General features: G+C 34.8%; 1 protein-coding gene across 3 annotated transcripts; it reads left to right on the top strand.

The window, feature by feature from the left end:
• The first annotated feature begins 4,404 nt into the window (after positions 1 to 4,404).
• LOC127148281 (uncharacterized) lies at positions 4,405 to 6,923 on the top strand. 3 transcript variants are annotated; one of them, XM_051081745.1, is made up of 3 exons: positions 4,405 to 4,509; positions 5,670 to 6,009; positions 6,110 to 6,788. In XM_051081745.1, the coding sequence occupies exons 2-3, from the start codon at positions 5,920 to 5,922 to the stop codon at positions 6,686 to 6,688; spliced, it is 669 nt and encodes a 222-aa protein (XP_050937702.1). In that variant the 5' UTR covers positions 4,405 to 4,509; positions 5,670 to 5,919; the 3' UTR covers positions 6,689 to 6,788. The 3 variants fall into 3 exon arrangements, with proteins under 3 accessions (XP_050937702.1, XP_050937708.1, XP_050937704.1); XM_051081751.1 differs by having other exon boundaries at positions 4,463 to 5,560; positions 6,110 to 6,923; XM_051081747.1 differs by lacking the exon at positions 4,405 to 4,509 and adding an exon at positions 4,555 to 5,579 and having other exon boundaries at positions 6,110 to 6,838.
• The last annotated feature ends 12,802 nt before the right edge of the window (positions 6,924 to 19,725 follow it).

Genomic DNA, 19,725 nt, shown 5'->3' with positions numbered 1-19,725 from the left:
GGCGAAAATTCAATTGAGCCAAAAAATAAGCTTAATTTAGCCCAAAATAAAATATGACCCAAATCCATTTGATTGAGCCCATGGGTATGATCCATGGACCAGACATGGCTCAAGTCCATAAAAGCCCACCAGGGAACTCTATAAATAGTGGAGTCCTTTCATGAGGCAAAATTTTTGACTTCAGAAGGTCTAGAGAGAATTCTCCCAATAGATAGAAGACTCCTCAACTCTGAAGCTCCTTTGAAGATGTAAGCTTTCTTCCAAGACTCCAAGAACACCTTCGAAGATTGAAGCTCCTTTGAAGATACAAGGTTTCTTCCAAGTCTCCAACGTCAAGAACACCCCCGAAGATTGAAGCTCCTTTGAAGGTACAAGCTTTCTTCCAAGACTCCAACTTAAAGAACACCCTCAAAGATTGAAGCTCCTTTGAAGATACAAGGTTTCTTCCAAGACTCCAACTTCAAGAACACCCTCAAAGGTTGAAGTTCCTTTAAAGATACAAGGTTTCTTCCAAAACTCCAACTTTAAGAACACCCTCAAAGATTGAAGCTTCTTTGAAGATACAAGCTTTCTTCCAATACTTCAACTTCAAGAATACCCTCAAAGATTAAAGCTTCTTTGAAGATACAAGCTTTCTTCGAAGACTCTAACTTCAAGACACCCTCAAAGATTGAAGCTTCTTTGAAGATCCAAGCTTTCTTCCAAGACTCCAACTCCAAGAACATCACGTGCTTCGCTTCCTCAAATCAAGCATAAGCATCCAGCCGAGAGAGAATCAAAGGATCAAATTCTAGAGATCGGACCACATCGCATCAAATCAACATAAATACAACATCAACACAAGTTCAACTCCACGAATCAAATTTCTCTGAAAATCTCGTGTGAACAAAGACAAATAATTTTTTTCGAGACAATATAATATCAACTAGACAAAAAGATGTGCAATTCGATCACGTTCTTCATTCATCTTTATTTCACGAATCGAACGATCATGTTCTTCATTGACGTCCTCATGATTTCTTTCATAGATGTTAAGTCGAAATAGATTTGACTGAAAGAGAAACATTTGCTAATCTCTATATTTAAATGTGTGTTCATATATATTGAAAAAATATATTCAAAGTGTTTAAAAATAGAAAAAAAAACAAAAAGAACGATGGAGTAAAAAATAGATAGAAAAAAAGAATAGAAAAAATAAAGGAAGAAAAATAGATATTTGGAAGGGATTTCTTATTAAACATAAAATAAAAATTTATTCTAAAATTTGGTTGCATGTGTTTTCTCTAAAATGATTTATTTCATAATCTCATTTTTCCAAAAAATATTTCAAATGAATGCTAAACACCTCAATTTATCTTAAAATGAATTATTTTAAAAATTAAACACTTAAAAAACCAATCCAAACACACCCAAAGATGTTAGAAATTCTACATCAGGATGAGTATTCACTCTAAGTGGAGGAGCAATAGTGTGGAGAAGCATAAAGCAAACTAGTATAGCTGACTCCACAATGGACGCTCAATACATAGCAGCTTGCAAAGCGGCAAAAGAAACAGTATGGCTAAGGAAATTCTTGACAGATCTGGAAGTTGTTCCAAATATGCATTTGTCAATCACTTTATATTGTGACAACAGTGGTTCAATTGCAAATTCAAGAGAACCTAGAAGTCGTAAACGGAGAAAGCATATCAAATGCAAGTACCATCTTATTAGGGAAATTGTATATCATGGTGACATTGTAGTGACCCAGATATCTTCTAAGCAAAACATTATCGATCCTTTTACAAAACCCTCAAAGCTTAAGTGTTTGAGGGTCACCTACAGAATTTAGGTCTACGATGTTTGTAAACTAGGACAAGTGGGAGATTTATTGGGAATGTATCCTAGTTTATTATATTCATATGTTTATTGTACTCATATGTATTTTCTCTCTCATGGTCAAATTCAACGTTGTTTTATCCCACTAGGAGTTTTAGTCCAAGTGGGAGTTTGCAAGTAATGAGACTAACCTGAAGTGTCATCCAACGAAGATCCCCTATGAGGGGACATACCCAACTCCTCGAACAAATCATTTGACTCATGAAATCTATTTGGGAATGCTGCCTTAGTACCTGTAGACACAAAGATAATATTAAACAAAAAAAACTTTTTAAAATAAATCTAAAAAAAGAAATGTGTGCATACGTGGTTTGTTATGATTCACCGTCACTTTATTCGTTTTTAGAAGATTTGTTCATCATTATTGTTTATGAAGTCGTTAACGAGATATTTTACAATTGATCTTTCCACCATTGTAGGATCAACGTCAACTACACACAGAGTGTCATCCTCAATGTGTTCATCCATATGATGTTCGACAACAATTTCCAAGACATCCAACTGTTCATTCTCAACATCTTCCACTTTGACCACATCTTAGTCTTTGAGTTAGCTCCTCTACGATTCACTAACTTCTCCTTTTGTTCTTAATCCTGTGTTTAGACACTAAAAACATGGTGAAACAAGTATGAAGGCTTATGTAGTGTATTTCTAAATACTTATGAATTTACACATATGCTACACGTTTTGACACCTTTCTTATGCATTTTGGTTCCATTATTTTATCTAAAAGGCTACAATAACTTGTATTTCTACAAGTTATCACTATCATTATTCGTTCATCTCAATGAATCACATTTCAATTCCACTTAGATATCGCGAATAAAAATTTCCTGATTCATTCATCACATATGGTTCTATAATAGACCCCTTAAGACGTGCTTTGTTCCGGAAAATTGTCTTAACGTTCGTAAACTTCTTTCAATGAGATACATCCAACTGTAACTAATCAGACCAATAACTTTGGCTTCATTTGGTAGGTTAACAGCAAGATGTGTCATTACGTTAAAGAAGGCAGGTGGGCATATTCTCTCCAATTTACAAAGTATGGTTATGATATCCAACTGCAATCGATTGAAATCACTTATACGTATCCTTTTTAACACAAGTCATGAAAATATCTACACAATTAAGTAAAAGTAGTGGACACATTATTTGGTAGATATGCTTAAACACCAATAAAGAGAAATCGATGTACCAAAACCTGACAGTCGTGTGTTTTAAGACCTGATATTTTTCCATCATTGTCATTCACACATCATAAAATATTAGAAACGAATCCATCAGAAAACTTAACTGAATTCAGAAACTTGTAAAACACAATTTTTATGCCACCTCCCAGGTCACCTACTCTTAACCTAGAAGATGACGGATGTCAATTGACATCATTCCCTTTCGAATGACATCAACCAAACCTTAGCCTTATTCCTTAAAACAATTTGCAAGCAAAAGTCTTTGATAATCATGGAAAACAAAATCTGAGGTGCAATCCATTAATAAAACAGGTTTTATAAAAGCATTGATTAAACATAAAATAATTGAGATTATAAGAACTTTAAAGTTTTCTCAAATCTTGTCAAGGTATCTAGTTTTATCAAAACAATTTCCTTTTCATAGTTAAAATCTAATTAGGCTGGCAGTCGTAAGTCCAGCACTCGGAGATTCACAATCTGTACCTGGAAAGAGAGAAAACATTTTAAAAGAGTAAGTTAAAAGTCTTAGTGAATGATGGTTTTATAAAACATGTTTTTATAAACAGTTTAGAATAAAACCTTGGTTTGAGAAACTTGATTGTACTTGGAAACATTAAACTTTTCAGTAGCATTGCATAGAGCTTTTGAAAAACATGATCCATAGACACTGGCAATATTAAACCTCCTTGTCCTAAGACGGGACAGTCGATAGGTAACAACTTTCACTGTTATCCTCATCTTTTAAGGCATAATAGTTTATAGCCTTCATGATGGCCCATAGTTAAAATAGACTCGTCTACCCTACCATCAGTATGAAGTTAACTACATATGCAAAACAGGTCCATGGAACATTCAGGCTAGGATAAAACATTTATGAAAATGTTGAAATACACTTTTGAACACGTAGCAATAACATTCATAACATAGTTTTTTGTAAACCACGCTTTAGAAACCATCATAGAAATCATTTAATAACTCACAACTATTGATTTGATCCTTGATTCGAAATTTCCTTTAAAAACTTCTTGACCTGAAAAATACATATTTCGGTCTTAATTAATCCCTTGATCTAGAAAATAACCAAGAATTCCTTAAAATTTCCAAAATTAGCAAAACAACCCAAAATAGCACAATAGCGCCCAGTGGTATGGTGGTTGTGCTTCGCGCACGTGCATGGCTTAGCAAGCTTGTCGTGTGCTAACATCACCAATGGGTGCCACGCATCACTTGCTAACCTCTCAATGAGGTGCCACACATATCATAGCCACACACCTTTCGTAAATTACGATCATTTTATTAAAGCTTGGTCTCTCCGATTTCTCTTCTCCCCTATCAGATTTTCCCCTTTTCTCCACTTGGAAGTTGCTCCAATTCCTTCTCATAACCATTCTTCAATTTCTTTTTCGTTTGTTTTCCTCATCCATGGTTGTTGTTGCATGTATGTAATATATCTAAGGTTTAATTGATTTCTAGGGTATTCCCACAATTCGCTTTTATAGAAATTCTTTTTTACTTTTTTGAGTTTTGGGTTGATTGATTTTCTTTCTCTCAGATATAGTTTTTGTTTTGCGATTGTTGAGGAAACTGGTGATTTTGTTATTGAAGTTAAGAGTTTAGGTAGAACAGAAAATAGGAAAAAGGAGAGTTTTTTCAGAATGGATGTGATGGAAGGATGAAATAATAAAGAATGAGAGATCATGGCATAATGCATAGCTTTAGTGTTCTATGTGTAGAGGGAATTTGTTTAGTTTCTTGTTCTCAAGATGATGCTGCCACACAACAAATGATATTTTGTATGGGATTTTGTTCTTTAGTTGAATAAATGTTTTCTTTTCATATCTTATGTAAACAAGATTGTATAGACGGTTTGAAACAAACTATGTAGGAAAATACAATCTATTGAGCCCTAGTTCAGATGTTTTGATAGAGTATACTTTTATGGTTAAGATTCTTGAATCCACAATGATTTAAAAGAACTTATACTTAGAATAAAAATGTTTCGTTCCAAAAGGGTTCATCCAAAATCTTGCAAATTTTCCTGAGATTCAATCCCATCTGTCCATTTTCAATTCCATCGATAGGATCCTTCAAAACAACAGCTAACAACAGACCAAAAAAGTTTAACGTTGGTTAGATGTAGAAGTAAAGTAGCTTGTTCGTCATTTTGTTTTCCTAAATTTTTTTTATAGCTAGTCTAGGTTTTTTAAGAGTTTTTGCTTTTAATTTTTAACCCATTTAGTTTAGAGTTTTAGAGTTTAGTTTCAATTAGATGCTAACCACATGTTTATAATCCATTAACTAACTCCACGTACGAGACGACCACCGCTTCAGAAGACATTCACTACATTGAGACAACAAATGAGTGGTTTCAGTGGCACAACGAACTAGCTGAATCGATGTTCACTGATTGGCGGTTGCATAACGCTTAGATAAGACAATCTTACATTACAAGTCATCGATTGTATGCGAATTTCTATCACCTATAAAATGTACTGTTGCATATGAAATGTACGTGTGCCTTTTGTTTGTGACTGTTAAATGTGAAATTGTGAAATTTCTAACGTACTCCGTGTATTTCTTGTAATTTGTCATTCTTAGTATGTCAACCTCAAACCGTGCCCCGAGACATGTCTAGACGAAGGAGGAGGAGGGCACTCTTGTGGAGTGTTTAATGGAGTTGGTGTCAATGGGGGGATGGAAATCAGATAATGGTTAGTTCCGGTCAGGTTGCCTGGCCTAGTTGGTATGCATGATGGCAGAGAAACTACTTGGATGTTAGGTTCGCACAACGACTGTAATTAACTGTAGAATAAAGACACTGAAGCGGACATTCCAGACCATCGCCGAAATGCAGGGGCCAGCGTGCAGTGGCTTTGGGTGGAACGATGAAATGAAATGTATCATTGCAAAGAAAGAATTATTTGATAATTGGGTTAGGGTAAGGAAAATAATATAAATGTCACACAATGTTCGCAATGTACATTTACTTAACAATTTTTCTATCAGTACTCATAAGTGATCTTTTTTTTTCCTCGTAGTCGCATCCTGCAGCGAAGGAACTCCTGAACAAACTGTTTTCATATTACGATGAACTTACATATGTGTTTGGTCACGATAGGGCAATGAGTCGGTTCGCTGAGACATTCATCGACGTGGGGTCTAACGAGCCTGGCGGGTATGACGGATTTGATATAGAGGATGGAAACGAGGATTTTCCGCTTGTGTACAGGCAGAGGATTGACCTATCACGAAATGATGTACGCACATCACGACCTTCTTGCGCTTCAGAGGGTAGGACCGGATCGAGTGGATCAAAGAGGACGAGGGGAAGTCCGCGAGAGGTGGATGTTGAAGGCATACATCTGGCGCTCGACCAAACAAACGAGCAACTCAGGATGATTGCGGAGTGGCCTGCACGCGTCCTTGCCAATGACAACCATGTGCGCACGAAATTCTTCCACATATTGCATGAGATGTCGGAACTCACGAGTTTGGATAGGGCGTTATTGCAAAGGCATCTTCTGTCTCGTATGGACAACCTTCGGGGTTTCGTACTCATGCCTGAGGATGAGAGGGAGGGATTTTGTAGAGTCCTCCTACAAGACATGACGAGATAGTTTATGTTTGTACTGACCTGGGTTGCTTCTTATTTGCTTACTTTTTTTTGTATGATATTGACTGTTTATGCTTTTGCTATTGTAGTCAACTATTTTTTTCTTTCATAATGTTTATTTAAAATTAAGAAAAATAGTCATAATTTCACCCAAGCGTTATACCAGGTAATTATATATGTTCAAATAGGGGGACATCGCTATCGCCAATTACAAATAAGAAATAATTAATTTGTCTTTATAAAAAATGAATTTTAAAAATTTTTCACAATATGTTTAGAAATTAATTCCAAATTCGACAACTATCTTTACTAATTTAATAAAATTACAGATACAATAAATTATTTGCAATAAGACGGGTTTAACGCTTTCGTAAAAAAGTATACAATAAGATTTTTTTTATCATATTTACAATCTCATTTAAAAAATATTATACTACATAAAAAAAATTATTAACCAAACCCATATAACACTTTCCCCAAATAAATTTTATCATAAATTTCACATAAACCTACCCACCTAACCCTTCCCCGAAACACATCTTATCATAAAATCCCCATAAAACTACCCACCTAACCCTTCCCTCAAACACATCTTATCATAAAATCCCCATTAACCCTTCCCACCTAACCCTTCCCCCAAACACATCTTATTATAAAATCCCCATTAACTCTTCCCACCCAACCCTTCCCCCAAACACATATTATCATAAAACTACATTTCTAAATCCTTCACCCAAACAAGGGTTATGATAAAACTAGTTTTATCATAACACTAACCCTTCCTTAAATCAACCCTTCCCCCAAACGCACCATCAAGGATTGGGATACCTAAAATCTAGTTTCTCTTGGTTTGTACTTGATATGCTAGATCTATTGCTCTAGTAAAAATCTTGTTTGGAGTATCAATTAGTTGAGCTCTGGTGTATCTAATGATGCTAAGAGCAGATAACTAGGACTGGTACCTTGAAGAGTTTGTAAACATCCATAAAATCTTTCTCCATCTACAAGATTCCCTGACATGTGCAACATTGATGACTGTGTAAGATAGCAAAGAACCTTGTGAGTCAATTGGGCCACTAAATTAGCTCCTTGCTGGAGTGCAAAAAGAGGCAGCTAAGGTTGAAACCCAAAGTGTGTCCTATAAGCCTCGTCGACAATCAAAGGAATTCTATTAACATGACATATATGATAAATTTCACTCAAGTTACTGCAAATGCAATGATAAGTAGGTGAAGTAACAAACACTACTGATGCTTTTTGACCTTTTATTTTTAAATCCTTGATTGCTTTATCTACCTGTGGATATAATAAAAAATTTCACAAAGAGGTATTAGACTTGTTGAAATTGAGGGGAAAATAGTTCAACCGTTGGTTTCAAGTATTAGACTTGTTGGTTTCGGACAATATTTCTTTTTCTTTTTCTTTTGTTATCAAGGTCTTGAACAAAGAGGTTACATCTGGTGTTGAAATTACTGTATGTTATGCTTCTCTTTAAAATTCCTTGTTGTTCTTGTGCTGTGAGTGAGGAAATGTATACGTTGTCTCTATATTTACTGTTTGCTTGGTGAATATGAGCTTTTTTCTTTAATTCGATGCGCGTATAAGTTCGGTTTAGGGTGGTTTAACATACCAAAACAAAACTACTCAAAATATAACCTAAGTATCTTGTCTCTTCTATTGCAAACAAGTTTGACTAAGTCCTAACTTTTAAGATATATAAGCCGTACAATATCGTCTAATGGACAAATGATGGATGGTGAAGAATAGGATATCTATGGAGTATGAATTGAGAGTGGAAGCGTTCATTCAATATAGTTTTCATAATGGCAAAGGTTCCAATACTATTAGATGTCCATGTTTGTAATGTGGGAACCATTTGCCACAGGACAAATCAACAGTCAGATATCATCTATATGCCAATCAGATTGATCAAAGTTATAAGATATGATTTTTTCATGGTGAACCTTTTACATCAGAAAGTTCATGCAATCGATAGGCTTACACAAACGAAGAAACGATCGCCGATGATTTATTTCATATGCTAAATATAGTTCAAAATGTCTGTGATCAATTTTCTAAAGTACCTAATACGTTTGACAATATGTTCCATGATGCAAAGAAGCCTCTAATCCCTGGTTGTAAAAAGATTCACAAAGTTGTCAGCATTAGTTAGGCTATACAATCTGGAGGTTAGATTTGGATGGAGTAATGCTAGCTTCTCCAAACTACTAGTAACAATTAGTGAGTTCTTGCCTAAACATAACGAAATTTCGATATCCATATATGAAGCAAAAAAAAAAACGCTTACTACTACATTGAGCATAGTTATAAAAAAAAAATGCATGCCCAAACGATTGCTGCTTGTAAAGAAAAGATCTGGCAAACATCAGTAGGTGTCCTAAATGTAACATTTCGAGGTGGAAGATAAGTAAGAACTCAAATGAAGAGATTAAGAGAGTTGCAGCTAAACAGTTGTGGTATTTTCCAATTGTTCCAAGATTCTTAAGGATGTTCAAGAACTCCGAACATGCAAAGAACTTGTGTTGGCATGCAAATGACAAGAAAGTAGACGATGTGTTAAGGCATCTAGTTGATACTCCATCTTGGAGGTTGGTAGACCATTTGTGGCTAAATTTTGGGTCCGAACCGAGAAACCTCCACTTGGGGTTGTCCACAGATGGCATCAATCCATACGGAGATTTATCGACAAAATATAGTCGTTGGCCTATGATTGCTACAATATACAACTTTCCACCGTGGCTGTGTATGAAAAGGAAGTATTTGATGTTAACTATGTTAATCTCGGGACCTAAGCAACTAGGATATGACATAAATGTCTACCTAGCACCTTTGATTGATGATCTCAAACTTATGTGGGAGGAAGATGTTCGGTGTTTTGATGCACATAAAGAAGTTTTCACCTACGAACTGTTTTACAATGGACTATCAATGACTTTCCTGCCAAGAAAGTTAGAAGGAAGAGCAAGTTGATTTTGGCATTAAGTGATTCTTCTCATAAAATATTTTCAAAATGAAAAGATTTCTAAAATGTGTTTAAATCCTGAAATCCATTTCTATCATGTCCATGATATGTATGGTTTTCGTTACTCTATCGAATCCTTAAAATGCTTTTAACTTATAAATGAAGTGGACTTATTGTTGAAATAATGTATACGGAAGAGTATATGAAATATGATAAAGTTAAAAACGAGATGATCTTTTGTACCCTATGTGACAAGAATGTCTTATACTTGTTGTGTGATCTAGTATGTGATGCTTTATTCTTGTGGTGTGATTTGGGATAAGATGCTCTATTCTTGTTGTGTGATCTTAAATAGAATGCCCTATACATATTGTGTGATCTTGAACAGCATGCCACATACTTTTGTGTGATTTGGTAGCGGATGCTCTTTGCTTGTTGTGTAATCTGGCATTGGAAGACACGTTATGCATAGTGGAATTAATGAAGTTTGATAAATGCGTTGAGTTTACTCTGCATAACTGCAAATTGACAAAAGAGTGATTCTATGCTATGATGAAATGATGAGTTCATAAAATGTGTTCTATGCAATATGAACTTTTGTGCATGATTTTCAAGGGCATGATTTACAAGGAAATGGTTTCTATGCGATTTACATATAATTGATGATGAGATTTAACTTGTGTTGAATTTCTTAAGGCATTGGGATGATTGATTTGAGACTCAACGTTTCACCATTGATACTTATACTATTTGTATCACATAATTTGACAAAATGATTTATAAGCGTTAATACGAAACTTTGATATAATAAAGTCGATGACCAAAGACCCCATTCACTAGACATTTTGTCTAACCTTTCTAATTTTTTGTTTTACCCCCCCCCCCCCAAAGTAGCGAAGGACATTAAGTGTTGAACTTGTAGCCTTGATTGCGTATTGTGTCTGCGAGACGAGTCTAAATGTTATTAAGTTGTGTTTTGTTTTCTTGATAATTTGTAGAAATACAAGTTATTATGGCCTTTAGGTAGAACAATGAAGCTAAAACGCAAGATAAAGTGTCAAAACGCATAGCTTCTATCGCAAATTTATAAACATAAGAGAATATAACTTGAATAATTCATATGCCTGTTTTACCCTGCTTTTGAGTGCTTTATCGTAGCATTATAAAGAAAAGAAGAGATATAGTGAATCACAAGAGGAGCGTGTACAAAAGCCCTGCAACAGGAAACTTATCTGGCGATTAACATCTCTAGGCAAGGAACTACATCAACACGCGATGAGGATTCATTAGCAAACAATAATGGTAGTTGGAGTTTGTGAGACTTGAAAAAACTGCAATCAGTACTGACATGAATAGAAGAATAGAATCTTTCCGCCTAAAGTAGTTTATATAAAGCCTGCTTCCATACTATGTAAAATTGTCTGGTCTAAATAGACTAAAACCTGGAGAGCTTTATGAGAGTAGGCGGAAAGGACTACTCTTTCTACGTTCTGTAAAACATCTTCCACCTCTTCTTAGGTCAATTATAAGTGAGAGATCAGAAAGAGAATCTATTATCTTTTTCCCCCTAACTTGTAAAAGAGCCAAGGAATGATTAGGCATTTTACAGCTCGACTCCCATCCCTCGACTTTCCATTTTTATATTTCATTGTAATGTTGACATTTATCATATTTTACAATGGCCTAAAGGCCTACATTCTTCAATACATTGCAGCTTTATTCCATTTCAATCTATCATTTCTTTAATGTTCTATTAGAACTTATGTTTTAAAACTTGTAGTTTGTAGTTTAAAATTATGTTCTATTCAATAAAGTGGTTGTTGAGGACTTATTAGTGAAAATAGAATACTATAATATTGAATCCAATAAACTAATGTCTTAGGACTATCTAGTGTAAATTTAAACTTTATGTAGAGACATAAATTGGGATCAAGTTCAATATATAGCTCAAATGGTCTATAGTGTATGAATAAGGTTAGGTGTCTTATTCTAGGGCCACTATGGACATGGACCACTTTGTAGTTAGTACAAACGATGTGATCCTGACTTGTAAGACCGCAATCAATATTGACACGAAATTATCTTTAGATCTGTATAGGTGATGGTAGCTCAATAGCACTGGCCCAATAAGCCTCTCATTACAAGGGTAAAATTGGGTGGATGGCTAAAGCACATAGGGTGCAAGATGGAACTCACTCCTACTTGCTTCAGGGTAAGACTGAGAAGGATTCAGTTTACTGGTTGGACCTAAAACCAATTGTTCAATAATGGACTAGTGGAAATTAAGAAGTAAGATGTAGTCTCAAGGGTAAAACGGTATTTTAACCCAGTCGATGTTACGAACAACTTGTGAAGGATTAACTTACTGATCATGGTTATATCAAATGGAAGAAATATATTTATAGTGATGGAGTGCAACTACGAGAATTTAGTTGAATGACCCGTTAGTTAACGAATGTTGATTAGTGTAGTCTAAAAGAGTTTAGTCAATTAATCTCAAATCGTTTGAGCCATAATCTATAGGTCTATTAGGTTCCCCTGCTAGCTCATATATGGAATTAATTTAGAACAATATGTTGGAATAATTCGAATTGTTTGAATTAGGTAAAGAGAGAGAAACCAACAAATATATGTGATATAATTGACGGTTATCAATTTAAGATAGAGTTTTATATTTAAATTTGATTTAAATATAAAACTATGAATCTGGATTCATATTCGGAAACACGGAATTGATGTAAATAGTCAAAGTTGAAAAAATTCAAAATGTTGACTTTTTGACTTTGGAAAGTCAATATTTAACTAGCCTTATATTCAAATGTGATCTGAATTTCTAAAAAGTGAATACGAATTCATGATCGAGAGGTCAAAATTAGTCAAAATATTGACTATTGACTTGAAAAATTCAAAGTTTCCCCTTGGGCTAAAGTTAGTGGGAAAATTCAACATTTTGTTGGATAATCCTATTAACACTTAGTGATTAAGTGGCTATATAAGATGTAAACACGTAGCTCATTAAAATTCAGTGGAGAATGAGGTGTATTAATCATAGGTGAAGGTTTTTCTTGCATTTTGCATGTAATTGTTTTATAAAATTGTTTTGAAAATTCATTTTTAAAAACTTTTGATAATTTAGTAGAAATTATTCTTGTTCAATATTTTTTTCTCACCTTTCTCTTAACCAAAAGTTGGTTTCCTCCTCCAATGTCCATTTCTCTCTTAATTCCTTCATCTAATCAGGTCTCACAACCTTGTTCTATGTCTGAAGAATAGCGGATCAACACTAGTAGTGGTCCCAAATTCAAGTTCATGAAGAGATTACGAGGAACGAAAAGCTTCAAAGGTATGTTTTTTCTTCAACCCTAATTTTATTTAATTATGGTAGTTTTTCAGCATGTTAATTTCTAAATTGTTTACTTACATTTAGAGTAAAATTTGATCCATTTTTTTCGATGTGCGTGTCCCGATTTCCTTCATGTTCATTTATCGAAGTGTTATAAGTAGTTAGGCTTATGTTAAGTTCATGATAAAAAAGCGTACGTATGAGGTTCATCGCGTATAGCTAAGCTAAACTCTATCACATGGCTAACGTATGTTGCCAACTGCTCGAGAGAGTAAGTAGTAAGATCATTGCTAAATGCGCAAAAGAAGTTTGGAGACAAACTCCATTTTTGTGATTAAACCTCCATCATTTTTGTCCTGAAAGGAGAACAAGTGTGGTAACTTGGTGCCAAGAGGTTTCCACCCTTAAAAGAGAGGCAATATGACCCTTACAAGTAATGAAGTCTACATAACTATCGCATAGCTAATCATTATCATTTACATCCCAAGAGGAGAGTAAGTGTGGCGTTGAGACAGTGACAGGTGCTCACCGTAATTAGAAAGTGGTTACGTGACAACAATCGCATCAAGGACCGCCACATAGCTTAATCACCTATAACGTAGAAATTTTCCTTCCTATTTCCTTAACACAATTTAGTTCATTCTCCATAATATCACCACTCCATGTCACCTTTTACAGAATCTCTAGTATAGATATTAGGTTAATACACATACACCTTTACTTTACCCTATTGATATTGTATACTGCCTAGATGAGAAGTAAACTTTATAGCTAAGGTTTGATGGAATTTCCCTGTGTCCGACCCTGGCTTACCAGGAAATGTATCACTTTGCTTACACTTGGAATAACGATAGAAAAACTTTTATTACACACATATCATGAGAAGTTTAGCAACACATAGATAGTGATTGCATCTTTTATCACATAACCCTATTCTAACTACCTAGTAGAACGCTTAGTTAGAGCCTTAACACAACACATCTACGAATAATTGTATGCACATAACTCAAACCAAGCAAGTTTTTGGTGTCGTTTCTAGAGAACTTCTTTTTCAAAATTAGAGATAAGTTTAACTTTGATTTTGGGCAAACACTCAATTTTGTTGAATCACACGTTCAACCGAATAATGTGTGAACCAGTATGTGGTACTAGAGTAATCTATGATACAGGGACTTGACCCAAAGATTGAGTGAATCTTTTGACGATGACAAGAGGAACCTATCTTGATGTGATATAAAGGAAAAATGTTAAAGGTATCTCAAACGCCTGGGGCTAGAACTTTTAACCTCCTTTGTAGAGAATCATTATTAAGGCGTTACAGGAAATGTCTGCGAGATAGACCCAATGAGGCACCTAGTCATCGCTGGCTATGCGAGACTGGACAAAATTCAAATGAAACATTCGAATGATTGGGAGTAAAGACTGATTGCGATGAGCATAAATGCTTTTGTAATGTGTCCCTTTCTCTATCACCCTCGCAATTGCATCAATTATTTTGTATTTGTTGTTTTTATTTATTGCTTTCTTTTAATAGGTCTTTTATTGCTTTTTAGCTTAGAAATTCTGGCAAGTTAGAAGAAAAGTTAAGAGTTCTATCGCATGAAAGTTAGGCAAAGAAAGAATAAGGTTCTACGCGATGAGACCACTGGGCGAGTTAGGATCAAAGTCAAAATGCATCATGTGTTATAGTTATCTCGCGAAGCTTATCAGGTAAAGAAAATCCCATGGGCTAATAATTAGAGTTTTGGAGAATATAAAGCTGGTAACCTATAGAAATACAAATTTTTATACCCTTTTATGTAAAATAATGAAGTCTTATCACATACGAATAAAAGAAAACAAAGGAAACAGTAAGTGGTTTAATTAACTTGTGTATTGCACCTTTCAAAAGAACTTTATCCCTATTTTTTCATTTTTTAAATGATTTTACCGCGGATACAGGCAAAAAGAAGTAGAACTCAGCGATAGAATGCTACACACAGAGATGTATCCAGTCAACGCGGCGACAAGCAACTAAGCTAGGCAATCAGCACTTGCAGATAAATTTGGTTAGCATGAATGTCAGAGAAAGGACAAAAGGATGTCTACGCTGAACTAATACAACTTTTCAGATGCAAGCTCCCATCACTTTCTCCTTTTATTTATATTAATATTTTCTAAGTTGTGAAAAACAAGTTTAAATCTAATTGCCAATTATTTAAGGTTGATTTGTTTTAATAAGGAAATTGGAAAAAATTTAGTTTGGGGTAAGACTTGGAAATTAGAATGTTGAAAGAAGAATACTAAGGGCAAAAAGATAAGTTAATATGGAGAGAGGGGCATAATGGTCTTTTCTTAAAATATTTTTATTATTATTTAAGTTTAAATAAAAAAATTAGGGGAATATTTTTTTCTCTCTTCTTCTCCTCCCACAAGCTTTTAGAGATATCAACTACCCCTGATTTCCTGCCAACCATCTCTCTCTTTACTTCTTCTCCGTTCACTATCTCTCTATCTATAACTCCCCCACCAACTCGAAAACGACGCGGCTTGTCGATGATAACACATTCGTGTCGCTCATCTCCTCCACACCACCAGGCATCTGCAATGCACCTCTATTCATCAATAATTGAAGCGTCACTCAATTCACCCGATGACAACCAACAAGCCTCGCCTTTGCTATCCTTGCAGATCTAAAGATGGAAGCCTTTGCATCGTTGTCATCCAGCTCGCGTCGCCCTTGCCATTTGCATCCAACCAGTCGCAAGTCGCTCCTCCACGATGGACGACAACAGCATGCCATGCCTAACATCTGTGAGTAGTTGAGCCGTGAAACTATGTCTCCTTTGCCATTGGTCAGCATTCCTTACTGCCGAAAGTTGAACCCCATGGTTGAATATCTCTTGTGTTGAAAGTTCACCCTTCGAGTTTCGTGGGTAAGTTTTTTTGTGAGAAATTATGGAATTCATAGAAATATTGAGCACCCATAAGCTTTTGACCCAAATTCGTTAATACACATCATGTTTCGTTGCCAAATTTGAAATCATGGGAGATTTTTAGCTGCTGTCCAGCCTTTAGGAAGTTCAAAATTGGGCATTTTCACACAACTTGGGTAAGATTTTATGTTTTATGGAGTCGATCTTGAGTATCCATCTAATTTTTATGATGATATTGAATAACCCATAATGTCGGATGCTAGATTTTGAATTTAGAAAGTACTTATGGTGCTATGCATTGAAGCTTAGATTACTTGGTTAGGTTCTTGGGAAGTTTTGGAGTATTTTCGTTGAGTTGTCCTAGAGTTCTTGAATGCCCATTAAGTTTAAGTGTTAAAAGTGAATTATCAATGATACTTAGGTCATTGAGTTGAATGTTAAAGTTTAAAAATGGACTTTCCATTAACTTTAGATTTTACTTGGGTGTTACTTATATAAGCTTCGAAACATACAATGATTTTAGGTACTAGATTAGAACTTAGGAAGTCGTTAATGTACTGTCAAGACAATTTCAACAAGGTTTCGATAAGATTTTAGATAAATTTAGTGGGTTCTCTCATAGTTCCTAAATATCCATTTAGTTTTAGCGTAAAATTGACTTTACCAATATTGTTTTGTATGAGGAATTGAAGATTTAGAGAACCTGGAAGCATTGATCAACATGGTTAAGGTTGTTTTAAATGAGTTTGGGTAAGTTCCTAAGTTATTTACTCATTAGTTTGAGAGTGAGGTTGTTAATAGATCTAAATCTCTAAGGTAAGGATATTGGGTATAAAAGCGTATCTACATCAAAGACACATTGAATTTGAACTATGTTGGTGCTCATGGGGTTAAGTATCTAGATTTCAAGTCCAAGGGTTCGTAGGTAAAAGGCTGAGTCTAATCCTAAACCCTTTGAAATTTGAGGACCTTAGAAACATAAAATAAATTTAGGTGGCCTCATGAAGTGTACAATTAGTTGACTCATGTTGATTTAGTGGAACTAAATCTAAAAGTCATCGATAGTTGAAATAAAAGTGTATTGAAACGAAAGACCCAATGAGTTTGACTTTAGTTTGGACATCCATTTTACTAAGGAATTAAAATTGACTTTTAAAGGTTTGGAAGTAAATGTTTAGTCTGGTCTAAGAAGATTCGAGAATGTAAGGACTCTAGAAATGTAAAACAGCTAGAATGCTCATAATGAAGTGTTTTTAGAGTTTAGTGTGTCATCTTGCCAAGTGAAGATAACTGAGATAACTTAAATCTTTTTTAGGCCAACTTGAAATGGAAAATGCATATAATCCCGAGGGATCGAGTCATTGATAGTGAGTGGTTCATTTTCAAACTTTCTTTGTAGATATACATTTTATTTTATGATATCGCTTGGAAATTATCATGATTTAAACTTGTTACGACTACACTTTATTATATGTTTAAACAATGTGCTTATGTATCGTAATTTGGATAATGTTTATGACTTGGATTTTATAAAAGCGGGTTTTGAGTTCTTGTTTTCATTTATACTAAAACAATGTGTTTATTCATCACAATTTTAAGAATGTGTATGACTTGAACTTTATAAAATCATGTTCCATGTTTTGATTATCCTTGATCTTGAAATATGTTTAACTGATAGTTATGGTGAACGAGAAGGGTTGACTACAGGTTTGTTGGTTGATTCGTGGCTACAAGAAAATGATGTTTTAACTGATATTTCATTGCTAATGCATATTTACAGATTTTCTATTTAAGCATGTTTTACAAGTTTTACTTCTAAGAAACTTGCCACTCACTTAGTTTTCAACTTATGTTTTCAATGTTTTCTCCCCCCCCCCCCTCAGGTAGCGGTCGTGAACCGAGCTTTGGTTACGTTTTCCATCATTAATTTGAACTCTGATTCTCTTTGTATGTATACATTAAGTTCTATATTTCCTTCATGGATAGTTAGAAGTAGCGAGAGTCACACTATGATGTGTGTTTTGAGAAATTCTTCTTTGAATTGTAATTATTTTGTAAATGATATCTAGTGTGGATATGAACTTTGCTTGAAACTCTAGAATAGTCTGGATAAGTGTGTGGTGAGATACACTTGATGAGATTTTGAGTTTGAGGATTGCATAGCTGTATAGAAGTGAAAATCTCTTCTCTTTTTAGGTTTGGCTAACCCATATTATAGGGGAGATACTGCCGAAATTTTTATAAAAATTATTGAAAAGTGTTTTACCAATGTTACAGTTTAAAAGAAATGTTATCTAGGTTAGAAGGGAAAACTTAAAACGGGATGTGACATCAGAGGCATTAATGAAGCGTGATTTCCTATCAACATCATTCCTCGCATATAAATAAAGGTCTTTACTTCAAAATTGGTGTGCATTCTTTGGCTGGAGAGCCCGTTCATTTTGTTCATTCTTTCTTTTTACATTGAGTTTAGGTGAGAGCTTTGAATAAAAAGAGAGAGAGTTCTTCCCCCTCCATTTCTCCCTTAAGAACAAGCAAAAATCAGAGCCAAAGAGTATAAAATATCATACTTTGAGGCTTAATACATTTCTCTGTGTTCCATTTTCTATTTGTATTGTATTGCTGCGTAAAATGTACTCTATGGATGAAAGGCATAAAGTTTTCTTTATAATAGTAATGCATTTCTTCTTTCATTCTCTCGTTTCTCTTCTACTATCCATGTTCAATCTGTTTAGTTAGTTTATGAGTAATGGAATGAGTTTTTAATACTAGAGAATCTTTTTGTTTCTCTTATAAGTTTTGTTTAGTTAAACACAAATGTCAACACATTGTGTATTTGAAAGAAAGACAATGATATCGATCTTAATCATCTAACAAGTGAGGCCACGTAGTTAACTAAGCGACAAGGTTGCAAAGAAGTTAATGTGTGCGGCAAAAGCACTGAAAGGTTATATGCCTTAATTAAGGATGATTTACTAATAATGCAAACCAGACGATTAGATATAAGTCATATCTTAACTTTAAGTATTTGGATCCCAAAAGACGAGCAAGTATGGCAAAGGCACTAAAGGGTAGCTCGCCATAATTTAGAAGTTAATACATATTGCTTTGTATCACCTCAAACTATTAAAGCACAATCTATTGCAATTAAGCAGGAGATTACCAAGTGGCTTGACGCAAGGGTCATCTATCCAATTGCAGGCAATGAATAGGTTAGGCCAGTCCCATATGTTCTAAAGAAAGGAGGGATGACTAACGTAAAGAATGAAAATAATGAGATAATTCCAACGCGAACAGTCACGGGGTGAATAATTTGTATGGATTACTGCAAGCTAAATGCGGTGACGAAGAAAGACCACTTCTCCCTACCGTTCATAGACCAAATGTTAGACATGCTTGCAGGGAAGAAGTTCTACTACTTTCCAGATGGTTATTCTGGTTATAACCAGATCACTATTACCTCTGAAGACTGGCAGAAGACCACGTTTACATATCCCTATGACACATTTGCATTTCGCCGCATGCCTTTCGGCTTATGATGGATATCTTCTTAGACTTCCTGGAGAGATCAGTTGAGAGCTTTATGGATGACTTCTCAGTTTTTTGGGAATCTTTAAAAAAATGTCTCTGCAGTTTGGAAGAAGTACTAAAGAGATGTGAAGAGACACATTTACTGCTTAACTGGGACAAGTGTCACTTCATGGTCACAAAGGGAATTTGATGGAATACCAAACATGTGCAGTGGAAAACAAAGATTGAACTTTACTCTATATAAACCTAAACACTTTAGTGACTAACAT

The sequence above is a fragment of the Cucumis melo genome, chromosome 1, assembly GCF_025177605.1.
Source record: "Cucumis melo cultivar AY chromosome 1, USDA_Cmelo_AY_1.0, whole genome shotgun sequence".
NCBI lineage: Eukaryota > Viridiplantae > Streptophyta > Magnoliopsida > Cucurbitales > Cucurbitaceae > Cucumis > Cucumis melo.
The sequence above is the reverse complement of the archived record's forward strand: the minus strand, read 5'-3'. Positions and strand labels throughout refer to the sequence as shown.